Here is a 14,078-nt window from a genome sequence, read left to right on the forward strand (position 1 = left end):
AAAGGAAGTTGAGAAAATGTCAGCGTTTGATACTTGGGGAGGAGAATTGGCTGTTAGTCGTAATCCAGCTGTGCTGAATCTGAAGAAAAAAGATAGACAAGCAGAAAGCAGCTGTTTCCAGAGGTGCAGCTGTAAAAAGCCACAGTCCACCACCTGCTCAGCAGCAAACAGCAGACACAGTCAGAAACCAGCTGGTGAACATAGTGGAGCAGCTAAGGAGATGGTGGAGACCAAACCCAGAGCTCAAACTTATGGACCACTGGGCTGAGACTCAGCACAGGTTTGCTAAGACATGAGCTGTAGCACTAAGTTAAAAATTTGTCTGCATCTTTGAGCTTGTTGGTCAGTTTTTCTGCCCCAGAAATAGACATTAATACAGTTTTACTGTTTTACTGATTTGTCACATGTAAAACAAAAGTATTTGCTGCTCCTTCATTGATCCACCAGTTTCGCCCTCCTTCCTCCACCATGAGCCTCACGTACAGTTCGGTGGCCAGGTCTGAGTGCCAGAGTGACTACGCCTCCCCAGCCTCTCTGGACTCCAGTGTTTTCTTCAGCGAGACAACAGTGTCCTGTGTCAGAGACCCACTCGAATTCTTCACCATCAACGTCGGGGGAAGTCGCTTCGTGCTGTCGCAGGAGCTGCTGGCGTCCTACCCGGAGACCCGGCTGGGGAAACTGGCCTGCTGCAGCCGGGACTCAGCACTGGAGCTCTGTGATGATGCCGACTTCCTGGAGAACGAGTTCTTCTTTGATAGGAATTCACAAACCTTTCAGTAGGTGGTGCCAGTTTCTTTTCCTTCACATGCAAAGAGTCCTGCTGTAACCCCAACACCATAACTCAAAATGTAAAAAACACACCAAATCTAATACAAAGTCAAATTTTCTACCAAGTCCAATCTGAAAAAATACAGCTGAAGTGTCACCTGAAGCTTGGTCAGTCAGTACTAACTCGTACTGTGAAACTACACAAGGATTACTTTCTGTACTCTTCATGCTAACACGTTACCTGTCTCTGTATTTCTGCGACAGGTGTGTGATGAACTACTACCGGACGGGTCACCTGCACGTGAGGGAGGAGCTGTGTGAGATCTCCTTCCTGCAGGAGATCGAGTACTGGGGACTCAATGAGCTTTGCATCAAGTCTTGCTGCCGTGAGCGCTACTACCGCCGCAAAGAGCAGAAGGAGACCCTGGCTTTACGGAAAGACTTTGAGTCCAATGACTATGATGAAGACTTTGTGGGTGCTGCATGCCCGGCTCTCCGCCGGCGCCTGTGGGACCTGCTGGAGAAACCTGAATCATCACGGGCAGCTCGCACCTTTGGCTCACTGTCAGTCTTCTTCGTGGTGGTGTCGCTCATCAACATGGTGCTGATCTCACTGGACTTAGGGGAGGAATTTGGTGTGAGCGGCATCGGTGTTGGTGCCCCTTTGCTCTTCGACGCCCTGGAGTACGTGTGCGTGGTGTGGTTCACCGGCGAACTGGCACTTCGATTTCTCTGTGTGAGGGATAAGTGTCGGTTCAGTAGGAGCATCCCCAATGTGATCGACCTGCTGGCCATCCTGCCCTTCTACGTGACTCTGGCGGTGGAAAGCCTCCACGGAGGAACCACTGAGCTGGAGAACATGGGTCGCGTGGTGCAGGTGCTGCGACTGCTCAGGTCCCTCCGCATGCTGAAGCTGGGTCGACACCTGACAGGTAAACATGGAGCAGTCTTGAAGTTTTGTTGCTGTCAAGAGAACAAGTCAGTTGTTATTCTGTGTTTCTGAGGCTGCATCCACATCACAGCTGATGTTTCCACCAACTTGTGAACAAACAAAACCAGATCTGGGCCACTTGTACATCCTTATCCTTATATGTGGTTCTGGATCTGAATGTCTCTGTCTTCTCTTTATCTTTGAAATGTCCCTTTTTTCTGGTTGAAGGTTCATTTCAAACTGAACGTCTTTCAGCTTCATAAGATCTGTGCTCATCTGACCAGAACCAAGAACATGGTCTGTGGGTCATTTCTGACAACATGTCCTAAAGTTTGGATAAGAACTGAGAGGACCAGGGAAAGTGCTTCTCTTAAAAACATCTGCTCCTGCTCTGTGCAGGGATTTGATCCACAGAGAGAAAACAAGTGAGAAGCTGCTGCTGTGAGACCTGACGTTTTCCTGACAACGATGAAGATCAAAAAATATGGATTCATGTTTTGGGAGGACAGAAAGTGTGTGTGTGCAGGAGTGTATCCGTGTGTGAGCGTTTGATCTGGCTGATTTGGAGAACGATGATGATCCCTGGACTCAACTCATGAATAATGAAAGAGACCATGGAGAGAAAAGAGAAGCAAAAGGCAGGAATGGAAGATGAATTCTGACTGTTGCTGGAAGCTCAGACATTTCAGGTTGAGGATATAAAGTCATTTTTTCTAAAGGGTGGATTTGTTTTTTACTCAGTCCCTAAACCAGCGTGTGCTTAGACCCGATTAACCTGCCAAGGCCAGAGAACAGAAAACACTGTTTCTGTTCTTTAAGATCACGTGTGAAGACACAGCTCCTTGTCTTCTGAAGAAACCTCTTCATGAGCTCATTTCAGATCCCACTTAAGGTCGGCACCAAAGCTCATTCCTTTTTGTCTCCCGGAGCTGACAGGTCACTGTGGGGCGCGAACGTCAGCTCATGTGGGTGTATTTATAAATCTGCTCTCTTCACGTTCTGCCACATGTTATTTCCTCTTTGAGCAGCATCTGGCCTGCACGGTGTTTGGACACGAGAATAAAAAGGGGAAATGTCGACTCACACCTTTTCTTCCCTTTCTGTGACTGTGAGTGGAGGAATAATAAAGTTCGTGATGTTTACACTGACAACAACAGTGCGAAAACACTCCTCTTCAGTTTTAGTGAAATGAGAATAAACTGTTCACGTTTGTGTCTCAATCATTTGAGAAAAATTGGACTTAAAAACTGTTAAGTTCAACTGTCTCAGGTAGAAAATGCTCAGCAGGAGAAAAGTAAGAATATCCTGTAGAAATAACTTCATGATAATCCCAGGTAGCCCCTTTTCACTCCTCTGTCCTTCTTTCTGTTTAGGCCTGAAGTCTCTGGGCATGACCATCGCTCAGTGCTACGAGGAAGTTGGCCTCCTGCTCCTCTTCCTCACCGTCGGCATCTCCATCTTCGCCACGGTGGTCTTCGCTCTGGAGCACGACCTTCCTGCCACCACCTTCACCAGCATGCCGGCCGCTTGGTGGTGGGCGACCACCTCCATGACCACGGTGGGCTACGGGGACATCCGGCCCGACACGGCTGTGGGGAAGGTGCTGGCCTTCCTGTGCATCCTGTCCGGGATCCTGATCCTGGCGCTCCCCATCGCCATCATCAATGACCGCTTCTCCGCCTGCTACTTCACCCTGAAGATGAAGGAGGCGGCGATGCGGCAGAGCGAGATGCTGAAGAGGCTGGCCCGAGGCTCGGTGGGGGAGGTCGGGGAGGGAAGAGTAGGGGGAGGCGTGAACCTGAGGGATGCTTACGCCCGCAGTGTCCTGGAGATGTTGAGGCTACAGGGACGGGAGAGGGTGAGCACCCGGAGCAGCGGAGGAGAGGAACTGTGGTGGTAGCACCGGTGGACTCGGACCAGAGCCACTGGTGAACGTGACAGTCGCGAATTAGGGTTCGAAACCCCAGCTGAAAAGTCCATGGTTGGAATAAGGTCATAAGGGTTCAGCACAGACCGCTGTCCTGACCTCTGACCCCTCTGGTCACAGGCTGGGTGTTTCACAGATCTGAAACACCCAGATCAGTGACGACAGGCGTCAGGAAGCATCCCAGAGACCTAGACTCCAGTGGTGGTGGGATAAGCCAGAAGATGGACCCTGATATGGGCAGAGCGGCCGAGCTGGACTGTGAGAGTGTTGGTCTGAAAGACAGAAACAGACTGAGATTTAAAGTCCGACTGACTGGAGAACCATGAGAATGGTCACTGGCCAGAGCCTGCGACGACAGGAAGTGACAAGGATGAAGAAAGTAAAAGTAAAGGCAGCACTGGGGCAGGAAGTTACTGAACGTTAACTGTAACACACCGTTACTGAAGATACAAAGACTTTGAGACGAGCCCTTTTCTCCTGTAACACTAACTCCACCTCAGAGGATCTATCAGTCGGACTCTGGCAGCTTTTATAAGTTCCCCACGGTGACACTACGAGATGATCCCGTCTGTTTCGCATCAGCTGGTTCTGACAGATGTTACTCCTGCTGGTTAGACCGGGTTTAACACCTTAGGTCTGAGATTCACTATAAAGGACAACATCACTATAACAGCACACAACACTAGTCCTCAAGTGCAACACAACCATTGTTTGCTGAAAAGACCTCTGAAAAATCAAGAAGATAATAAAACAGTATCAGGCGGCCGTCAGATGGAAGCCTCTGGAAATAGAAAATGTAGGTCGGTGGTGGGAGAGTTCAAATATTCAGCAGGGACCGTGGGTGGTCGTAGCTGTGTCAGTGTCGTGTCCTGTGGTTTCACTGACGTCTCTATTGTGGACTGAACAAGTGCAGTTTGACCGTAGTGTCTAGTTTCTCTGGCCCTGTGTTTTCTTCTTTTGTATGAGAAACACATTCAAACTGTGTGTGTTTCTTTATGTTTCATCAGTTTAAATCATGTCATTCCAGATTTTACAGTTACTGTGAGGACGATAAACAACAGGGCAAACAGAAACACATTCCTCATGTCATCAAGGCTGCAGGATTTCTGAAGGACACATGTTTTCATGTTGTGTTCTCAGTTATGCTCAGGTCCATGTTACATGATTTTAGAGGTGCACACATCAGCTCCTCTCTGTGAACTACATTACCCATAACACCCCTCTCTGTGTATGTCAGCAGACACATCCACATGAAGCCTAAATCCAGATTTAAGGTCTTTCCACAACAGTAGGATACTAGTCCAACAGACCCAGGCTTTCTGGGTCACAGATGACTGGACCTGCATAATTACATGTGGGCCCATGTGCATGTGTGCACGTTCCCACGCATCATCCTCCAGCTCCCTCCCAAATAAATGAATGAATAAAGAACTTATTGTCATGCGTTACTTACTTTAGTCAAGAGGAGCATGAGTCTAAATTAACTTAATTAAACTGGAAGTTAATCTGTTAATTGATCCTCTTGGTGTGTCAACAGTCGCCCTCAGGTCTGTTATCAATACCAATACGTTGATCACTTTTTGAACTGTCATTTTCTACTTCTTCAAGAACAGTTTGATGTTTTGACACAATCCCGTCCCACATTAACCCCAACCAGGATTTTCTACAGATGGTGACGCTGTGGACCTTGGAGGTGGTTAGTGTCTGCCCAAACATAACCGGGTCCAGTCTGGGTTAAAACAGAACCATCCCTGGCTCTAGACTCAACAAGCCTCGCTAACCCACTTACCGTACGGGTCGAACCCCCCAGGTCCTGTTGTCACCATGTTGCTGTGACTGGGTGATGAATAACGTGTGTGTGAACGCACCACACACTGTAAACAAAGTCTGTGTATTCATGACAAAAACTGGATCCTTCCTCTGCAGCTCTGAGGAAGGTTCCTCACTGAAAGAACCAGTTCTCCTCATGTGTTCCCATCCCATGCCTGATGTAGTCACATGCAGTAGTAAGTAGTAAGTCAGTGTAGACCCTGCGGCCTGTTCCTGGGTCATCGCTCGTACACTTTCTGTGCAGTCTGAGACTCAGTCATGCAACAGAGAACATCCTCCGCTGGGTCAGAGTGCTCTTTTCAAATACCACCGTGACGACCTGCAGGTCTGAGAGAAAACACTGACCTGGGAACTGCTGGGTGCAGATATGATGGGTAAACAGGAATTCACCTTGGACACAAACGCTGACGCAAGAGGACCCTGCAGAGTTGGTTGGTATGAAGTTTTGCTAAAATGTTTGACGTTACATTAAAAAAAAAGATCTTCTGTTCAGTTCAAACTCCATTTTTCCCTTTTGTTCTACTATTTGTTCTATTTTATTTCAGTATGTTCTCCATTATCAGACATTGTGAAGCTTGCTGGGACCTGCTGGCATGTGACACAGACACATGGACACACACACACACACACACACACACACATAGGGGAGGTGTGATGATCGCTGCTGTTTTAGCCTCGTTAGTTTGTCTCATGGTTTTAAAACCTACGGTGACAAACCTCCATCGACTGAGTCGTTTGTGTGTGGTGATAATTAGGAACCACGAGCTCCTCTGAACGCATCATCTACACTTTTCTTTCCACACCTTTATTTCAGTCCAATATCTGAGAAACTTGTCTCCAGTTTGTTTTGGCTGTAAAACCTGCAGATGCCTCCTGTAACAGTGAAGGGCCGATGGAAACACCAAGGTGAAACGCTAGAGAAGAAGGTCCCTGGGAGAACTGGTCACGTCTCTTATGCTGAAGCTTTTCACAGACCTGCGTGTATTTGACAGTAAGTGGGCAGGAAAAGCTTTTTGTTCCTGTGAGGCTTCACTTCTGTTTTTGCAGAGAAGAAAGAAGAAGAGAAATGTAGACTCTTCCATCTCTCTGAGCAATGAAAACCTTGTTAAATCCTTCATACACCGTGGAAAGTGTCAAAGCAAAGACCCTGGTTATTTCATGGTTGCATATTGTTTATTTGGTTTGGACAGAGAGGAGGAAGAGAAATATCTAGAGGACAGTAAACAGTTTGGATTCTGGTCCCAGACTGACCCTGCAGCCTGAGTCTGGGTCCAGACCTGCAGCAGAGTCAGCACATGCTGCTCTGGTTCAGGCTTTTTCTCTTTGCTGAGAAAAGATAAAGCTGTTTTTATATGACACCTTTTTCTTTGCCGCATCTGTCGCTCAGGAAGATGAAGATGTAGGAGCTGAAATTCTCTCTGGATATGAACATTTTTTTCTCCTTAAATGAGCGAAATGCAAATGTGATGTTCCAGTTTTTCTCGCTGTGCAGCCAGAGGCATCACACAGTGAATTGAGGTCAGTGGTGAAGGCAGAACGTCTAGAGGATGTACCTGTGCTGATGCTGCTGACAGAAACAGAACAGAGGGGGTTTAGAAAAACAGGGCTGGACCAGGACGACCTTCACGATGAGCTGACCCTGACCACGTGGTTTTAGTGCAGGAAGACAAGGGGCTGAGTTGTTTAACTAGATTTTTTGAAGGATGCTAAAAAAAAAAAAGTTTTAACTGGTTGAGTCTTCGTTCTTGTCCAGTCCTGACATGCAACACGTCACAGTTTTATTTGCTTTGAGCAGAGAAAGCTTCTGTCCTACTTAGCAGCGTCTCTGTCGACAGAGGATCGTTATCCCCAGCTTCTCTTTTTTTACGCTACAGACTCAGTCAGTGGGCAGCAGGCAGGGAAAGTCCAATTAGTCCACCAGAACCATAAATCTTCATGTCTGAAGTCACACAGGGTCTTTGTGCTGAGGGGGCCGACTGTGGAAATAACTGTGTTATTTACAGGCTGAAGGGAAAGAAATGTGATGACGGATGTGGTTGTTAAAGAGCAGATGTCTGCCATAACACACAATATACTCAGGGGTCACATACACCTGAGTCGTCATGTGTCCTGGTTAACTTTACTCAGAAACAGTCCTGGCTGTGACCGGTGAAGACCTCAGGTTATGACCAGCAGCGCGTTGGACTCGATTACCCACTGAGACTGATGTGTGATGATCAGAGCGTCTGCCTGTCATAACAGTTTGGCTCTCAGCTGTTTTAACTCCCTCAGGTGTTTTTCTCTGATGAAACGTAACAAAAGGCCTGTGCTGCTGTTTACGGGCTCATCAGCAGTGACCCCTGACCCAGACCGAAACAGACACAAACGCACCACGTCAAACATCACGTGACTCCAGCGAAGAAAACGAAGGATGAAACATCCAGTTCTGGACTTTTTCCACTTGATTAAAACTTCAAACAGTAAAGAGGGAACTTTGATCCACATTAACATAAGACTTAGTCTGAAACCATGAGAGGGTTTGGCTTTAAAACCACCCGAGGACGAACGGGCAGACACACAGATACAAACATACATAAGCACCGACTGCAGCTGATCCTAACTGAGACGTCTGACAGTGACCTCTGACAGGAAACTACAGGTGAACTGTTTTATTCAGCCGCTCAGAAAGAACAACCGGAGCAAAGTCGAGGGAACAACACAATGTACGCTCGCTCTGCCTGCACGGACCGCTCCTGTGTTCCCACAATTCCCAGCCCGGGACGCCTCATTGGCCCAGTTGTGCTCAGTTCCAAGGACGAAGCTGCAGGTGTTCCCAGCTGTGACAGGTGAGGTGAGAACGGGGTCAGGCTCACCTTCTCCTGCGTCCTGGTCTCCTCAGGATGTTCGTGTCTGCAGAACTGGGTCAGTCCCTGCACTGAGCATGTGAACATCACCATCATCATCATGAGCAGCAGCAGCAGCAGCAGCAGAGCTTTTGCAGACCCACTGTCCTCAGACTGACAAACTGCTGCAAGCGGAGCAGAGACGCTCTTCTTCTTCTTCTGCAGTGGGCACAGTTCACATTAACCTGTGTCTGCGTTAAGTGGCAGGTGTTTTCAGGTGTTTGAGCTTCGGATTTAATTTAGGATCTGAGATGAAATCACAGTTTGCAGTAAATCAGCTTCCATTGTTGTGATCAGGGAGCAGCTGGACCCTGCAGGCCTCAGGTGGACACTGATGATGCAGGATTCTCTGTGTTTCTTATCTGTCCACACCTGCTCACACAGTCGTTTAACAGTGTTCAGACGCCGTCGAACGATGACAATGAGCCTGTTGAAGTGGAAACCAGGTGTTTTCCATCCACCAGGCTGTGGCACATTTTCAGCATGAGCATAATAAAACACCAGAACATGAAGGTCTTTCAAAACTGCAAAAATGTTTGATTAGCAGGGCTGAGATGGGAAAGAAGAGCAGATCAGGTGTGTGTGCAGCGATGAACCTGAAACTAACAGGACCAGCAGATGTTTGACTGGTCCTTGTGTGTGAAACTGAAGGTTGTTGATGAATTGATGATACATTTTATGAAGTGACTTCAGCATTTTCAACTTCCACAACCCTCCCTGGCTAAGGCTGACTGACCTGATGTGTGTTGTTTTTGGTTCACTGGTTCAGTCCGAGGTCACAGCATCACGACACAGAATCCACAACCCCCCGATCGATCCTGAGCAGAACTAAACGCTGAGTGGATGAGATCTTTCTGTGGTCCCGAGGAAAATGATTTGAATGTGTTTGACATCGAGCTGCAGCTCAGACTGTTTTCTGTGGGACAGTGTGACACAGTTCCAGCTGAATGAGCGACGTTAGACACGGTCTAAATTTATCCTTCTTTAAAACCAGCCTTTCATCCTGAAAATAACATTTCAATTCATGGACGACACCAGCGAAGCCTGCAGTCAGAACACTGGGCGTATGTGTGGGAGTCGTGTTCACTCAGAAAACATACAAGTCACATATATACAGTTTGTCTTCTTTATACAGCCTCTGGGTTAGAGGTTAGGGTGGGGGGGTGAACGGAGGGGGGAGGTTAGAGGTTAGGGTGGGGGGGTGAACGGAGGGGGGAGGTTAGAGGTTAGGGTGGGGGGGTGAACGGAGGGGAGAGGTTAGAGGTCAGGGTCAGGGGGTTAGGGGGTAGGGATGGGGCAGCAGCTCAGGTGTTTCACCTGGAAGCAGGAAGCTCTGGTTAAAGTGCTGATGTAGAATGAAGGTGTTCTGCCGCCCCCTGGTGGACAAACAGGTTATTACACTGCAGACTCTGACTGGTTGTGGTTTATATTTGACAGGAAACCAAAGCTCCAGTAGACTCTTCAGGTCATTGGTCTTATCTGTATGAATGTTTCTGATTAGACACCAAACTGAGTTTTGTTGCAGCTGCTTTGTGCATCAGTTTTATTTTTTAAGCTAATGTGATAAATAAATATTAGCACTGCACCACATTTCCACATGTGCTGGGCACTTAAAACACCATGTTCGTCCATATTTATGAAATCTGACTGTGGCAGCATAACAAGCAGCTTTTTTACTGACCACAGATTATTTCATACAACAACAGGTTCACTCGTACATGCAGGTGGACTCGGACTCCTGTGGTTCCTCCTGAGACAAACTGGCCAAACGTGAAGCTGCTGTCCCTGATCAGGCAGCAGATATATCAGCAGATATATCAGCTTCTGGCTGAGAGCTCATAAACACTGTCTGCTATTTTTACCCTCCTGGTGTTTTTGTTGTTGTGGCACTGATGCAGCTCAGCCCACAGACACCAGCCCATTCACACTGCACTTCCTCGTGGTTTCTGTTCTGTCGTAGAAAACTAACGTCAGACTCTCCAGTCGTCTCATTCAAACTGAACAAACCTCCTGACGTTTCTGCTGAAGTGCAAACACCTTCACTGTTAATGCTGATAACAGACCACATGCAGAACAGGCCTTTGCTTCACACACTCAATTTGAGGATTTTACAACTTGGTGTTTAAAGGTTTTTCAATCCTGCATGAAATAAAGTCACTTCTGCTGAGTGAGCAGCCATTAGTCAACTCAGCGCTTTGGGACGAGGAGCCGACTGTTTCAGAAACGTTCAGGCCTGAGAGGCTTGGTTGCAAAGTGACTTTCTCTGGTCAGACAAAACATTTAACAGATTAGATTTAGGCCGGACAGGACTCAGGGTTATTGGTGTGAACGCACCGATCGGGTTTGATTCGAACCATTTATTATGTCATGATAAAATTCAGTTTCTGCTGACGGTCACTGGCCAAACAACAAACCTGACTCCTCGGTCCCAAACACAAAAACCACACCTGTATCAGCAGGCACCCACCAGTGACCTCACCTGAAAGCTGGCTGTGATAATAAAAGGTTTTGAGTCGCAGACCTAAACACTCAGACTGGTTTACAGTGAATGAACCAACAAGCTCCGCCCCTGTTCTGCTGTGGACAAACATCCACCCTCGGCTCCATCTGCCGCTCAGTACCCGAGCGGCAACAGCAGAGGGAGCCGCCACAAACCATGTGCAGGACCTGGACTGGCCCACGCTGCAGCAAAACATGTTTTCCACCGCTGGTATCAGGCCCGCGTGCTGTGATCCTGCAGGGGGGAGGGGGGTATTTATAGGCTGATAATGAGCATGTGTCCTTCAAGATCACGTTGTCCACGCTCAGGCCCAGAAGAAGCAGAGGGAGGCACATTTTCAGGAATACACAGGACAAGTCAAACTAGTGAATAAACAGGCCACAACAAGCCAGAAAGAAAGAGCTGCAGGCTTTGGAAAAACAAAAAGGTGTTTATTAAGACAACAAAAAGACCCTGAACACTCAGGAACATCTTCAGGTACTTCGTTACGAAGCAGTCGTGGTGGTTTTTCTTTACACAGATAAGAAACAGACAGAACCCCCTGCTGGAATTCCAAACAACAAAAGCACCACTAAGTGTAGTCATGTGTCGGCCACTGAGGCCCCGTGGGGACAGACCGGGTCTTTCCTCTGCCCCCCCAGGCCCCACATGTTGGGTGTGTTCCCCAAGACAAACCATCTGGGAGAAATGAGGCGCTGCCCCAGACAGAGGTGCACCCTGGGAACTCATGTGCCATTCAAGGCCTTTGAGCAACAACCAGCATGAGGCTCGTTGGAGGCTCAGGCTGAGTCCGCTGCTCTCAGGGCAGAATCAGTTACAGCAGCACCTGTAAACAAACACACTACCCCCAGAAACTACCCGGGTCCGCCACAGCACAGCCAGGACCAGACCCCCCTCCAAATACCAAACAAAGAACCACATGACCCAGTTCCGGGATGCAGGTAAATAAACGGTGACTCCAGCCTTTGTTCTCACCGCAGGATCCACGGGCTGCTGAGTTCATGTCCGCGGGCCGGAAGTCCTCAATGGGGGGTAGGGCCGTGGGCTCCAGCCGTGTGACCCCCCGGACACATTCAAACATAAACATTAGGCGCTGGGCTAGGCTAACCGCTAGCCGACCTACAAAGACAATGGATGAAAAGGTGAAATCAAACAACAGCTTCCGCCTCTGGGCGCGTTACTGGAAACAGTCCGTGTCAGGAGTCTCGGTTTCGGGGAAACGCTGAGGCGGAAGCCCCGTCCCCGGTTCGCCCGTCCCGTTATGAGCACGGCACATTGTCCGCTGCCTGGGGGAAGTCGCCACAGTCTGCGGCGGAGAACTGCAGCCTCCTCACGGCCTCTTTGATCAGGTTCCCCGAGAGGATGAGCTCCTGGAGCAGCCGGTGAGGGTCGTCCTCCTCCACGCCGATCCTCTTTTTGTTCCACGGTCTGATTTGGTCCCAGTCCTGGTCGCCGTTCGATCCGGGGATGTTGTACGGACTTGCCCTGCTGCTCCCCCGGTGTCCCCGGTTCCGGAGCCGCATACAGCAGCCGCTTCGCTTCTGCCCCGGGGTTCCGGTGCCGCCGCCGATGATGGCCGCCGGGTTGACCCCCGCACCGCCGCCGGTGAGCCCGTGCAGGCAGGACACGGACACGGACACCGTCTTCTGGTGGCCGCCGCTGTTGCCGTGGAGCTGCAGCGCCTCCCCGATCCTCGTCACCAACGCGTCCACCTCCTTGGGGTCCACGGTGACGGACTGCTCCAGGAAGATGTAGTTCTCCTTCCGACAGGGCATGGTGGCGGCTGTCGCCGGTGTGTCGCCTACTCGGTGATCGTGCTGTGCCCGCGCCGCTCGGCCCCGACGGCTTCATTTGTAAACAATGGCTGACGCGTTGTGGACGCTACCATTTCACCAGGCAGAGAGGGGGGGGTGTTTCTAAAGTAAAATAAATCGCACTTAAATCCACGACGCATGAAATGAATCGCCACACCAACACTTCACTAACGCATCGTAACAGTTATAATTTCACAACCCGAGCTGTCAACCATAACGCTCGGCTGCGGGACCGTGCGGGGCCCCGATGATCCAGTCCACCCCGAGCAGGCTCAGCGGTGGACTGGTCCGTCCAGATGAACATTACATAACCTCTGTCTGCTGCTGTCCGTCCAGGCAAAACAAACAAAGCTGCAGCACCTCAGCCAATAAAACGACGAAACCTCTCATCTTGTTCACAATAATAATAATTATTAGTATTATAATAGTAATAATAATAGAGTCTATCTATCTATCTATCTATCTATCTATCTATCTATCTATCTATCTATCTATCTATCTATCTATCTATCTATCTATGTGAAACATGGCACATGTTGTAAACCATATCAGTTATTGGGACCTAGTAGTAATTGCAGCTGTATTGCTGATATAAACATATCTCATGCTTTGTTATGATACAAACACTCCTCCATGCTTTTAGATTAGATTACATATATTGATGGCTGTGGAGAAAAACAGGACACATGATGTGACCCCATGCCTCACATCACCGCAGGCCTCACGTTTGCACAGACCACCTTGGTCTCCCACAGCAATACTGGGAAAATGTGTGGTGCACTGATGAAACTGGGCTTGGAGTGTTTGGGAAGCACATGCAGCAGAATGTGGGGTGTAAAAACGGGGCTGCATACCAACATGAAAACATCACCCCAACAGTACATGTGAGTTCAGTGTTGTGTCTGAGCAGCTGAATGAGGACGAGCGCTGTGCAGGTCTGGTCTGACCTGGTCTGGGCTTCCTGCAGTTATTAATCAAGGGTTTGCTTATTCTCCCACCTTCACTATGAAGGTTCAATGACTGTCGGACAAAGACACAAAGGCTATAACAGAGTGTGTGTTATTAGCTTAAACACCTTGAATGTGTGAGTGAAATGAAGATATGATTACATCTGATGACAAATGAATCCAGAAACTCTGATCATTGCCAGCGTACATGCAGTGAAAACAGTTGGCTGTGAGTATAATCTGTAAGCAGCTCCTGGTATCCAGCGTGTGTTCAGTGACAATAGCAGAGGAGGGAGGGTGTGTGTCTGCGGGAGAACACGGTGTACATTTCTGTTTCTGAGAAACAGCGGCCGGGCTAAACCTGATGCTCCAGTCAAAGAGAGAGCCGTCATCTCCATAAAAGGAGCTACTATCGCTGCCACCATGTGCTCTGTGTGAGCCAATCACAGGCCGGCTGAGGTTTCCTTTGTGTCTCAATG

General features: G+C 48.8%; 2 protein-coding genes across 2 annotated transcripts; one reads left to right on the top strand and one right to left on the bottom strand.

The window, feature by feature from the left end:
- Nucleotides 1-468: 468 nt before the first annotated feature.
- On the top strand, nucleotides 469-3,599 carry kcnv1 (potassium voltage-gated channel modifier subfamily V member 1). The gene is made up of 3 exons (XM_026317398.1): nucleotides 469-776; nucleotides 1,033-1,700; nucleotides 3,073-3,599. The coding sequence occupies exons 1-3, from the start codon at nucleotides 469-471 to the stop codon at nucleotides 3,597-3,599; spliced, it is 1,503 nt and encodes a 500-aa protein (XP_026173183.1).
- A 7,649-nt stretch (nucleotides 3,600-11,248) lies between these two features.
- gbp (glycogen synthase kinase binding protein) lies at nucleotides 11,249-12,680 on the bottom strand. The gene has a single exon (XM_026317104.2). It carries the CDS (start codon nucleotides 12,611-12,613, stop codon nucleotides 12,098-12,100), a length of 516 nt encoding a protein of 171 aa, XP_026172889.1. The 5' UTR covers nucleotides 12,614-12,680; the 3' UTR covers nucleotides 11,249-12,097.
- Nucleotides 12,681-14,078: the final 1,398 nt, after the last annotated feature.

Source organism: Mastacembelus armatus, chromosome 16 (assembly GCF_900324485.2).
Source record: "Mastacembelus armatus chromosome 16, fMasArm1.2, whole genome shotgun sequence".
NCBI lineage: Eukaryota > Metazoa > Chordata > Actinopteri > Synbranchiformes > Mastacembelidae > Mastacembelus > Mastacembelus armatus.

Coding starts and splice junctions, on each gene's coding strand:
- gbp (XM_026317104.2), bottom strand. CDS start 12,613: ATGCCCTGTCGGAAGGAGAACTACATCTTCCTGGAGCAGTCCGTCACC.
- kcnv1 (XM_026317398.1), top strand. CDS start 469: ATGAGCCTCACGTACAGTTCGGTGGCCAGGTCTGAGTGCCAGAGTGAC. Junction 777..1,032: donor AGGAATTCACAAACCTTTCA/GTAGGTGGTGCC, acceptor TTTCTGCGACAG/GTGTGTGATGAACTACTACC. Junction 1,701..3,072: donor GCTGGGTCGACACCTGACAG/GTAAACATGGAG, acceptor CTTTCTGTTTAG/GCCTGAAGTCTCTGGGCATG.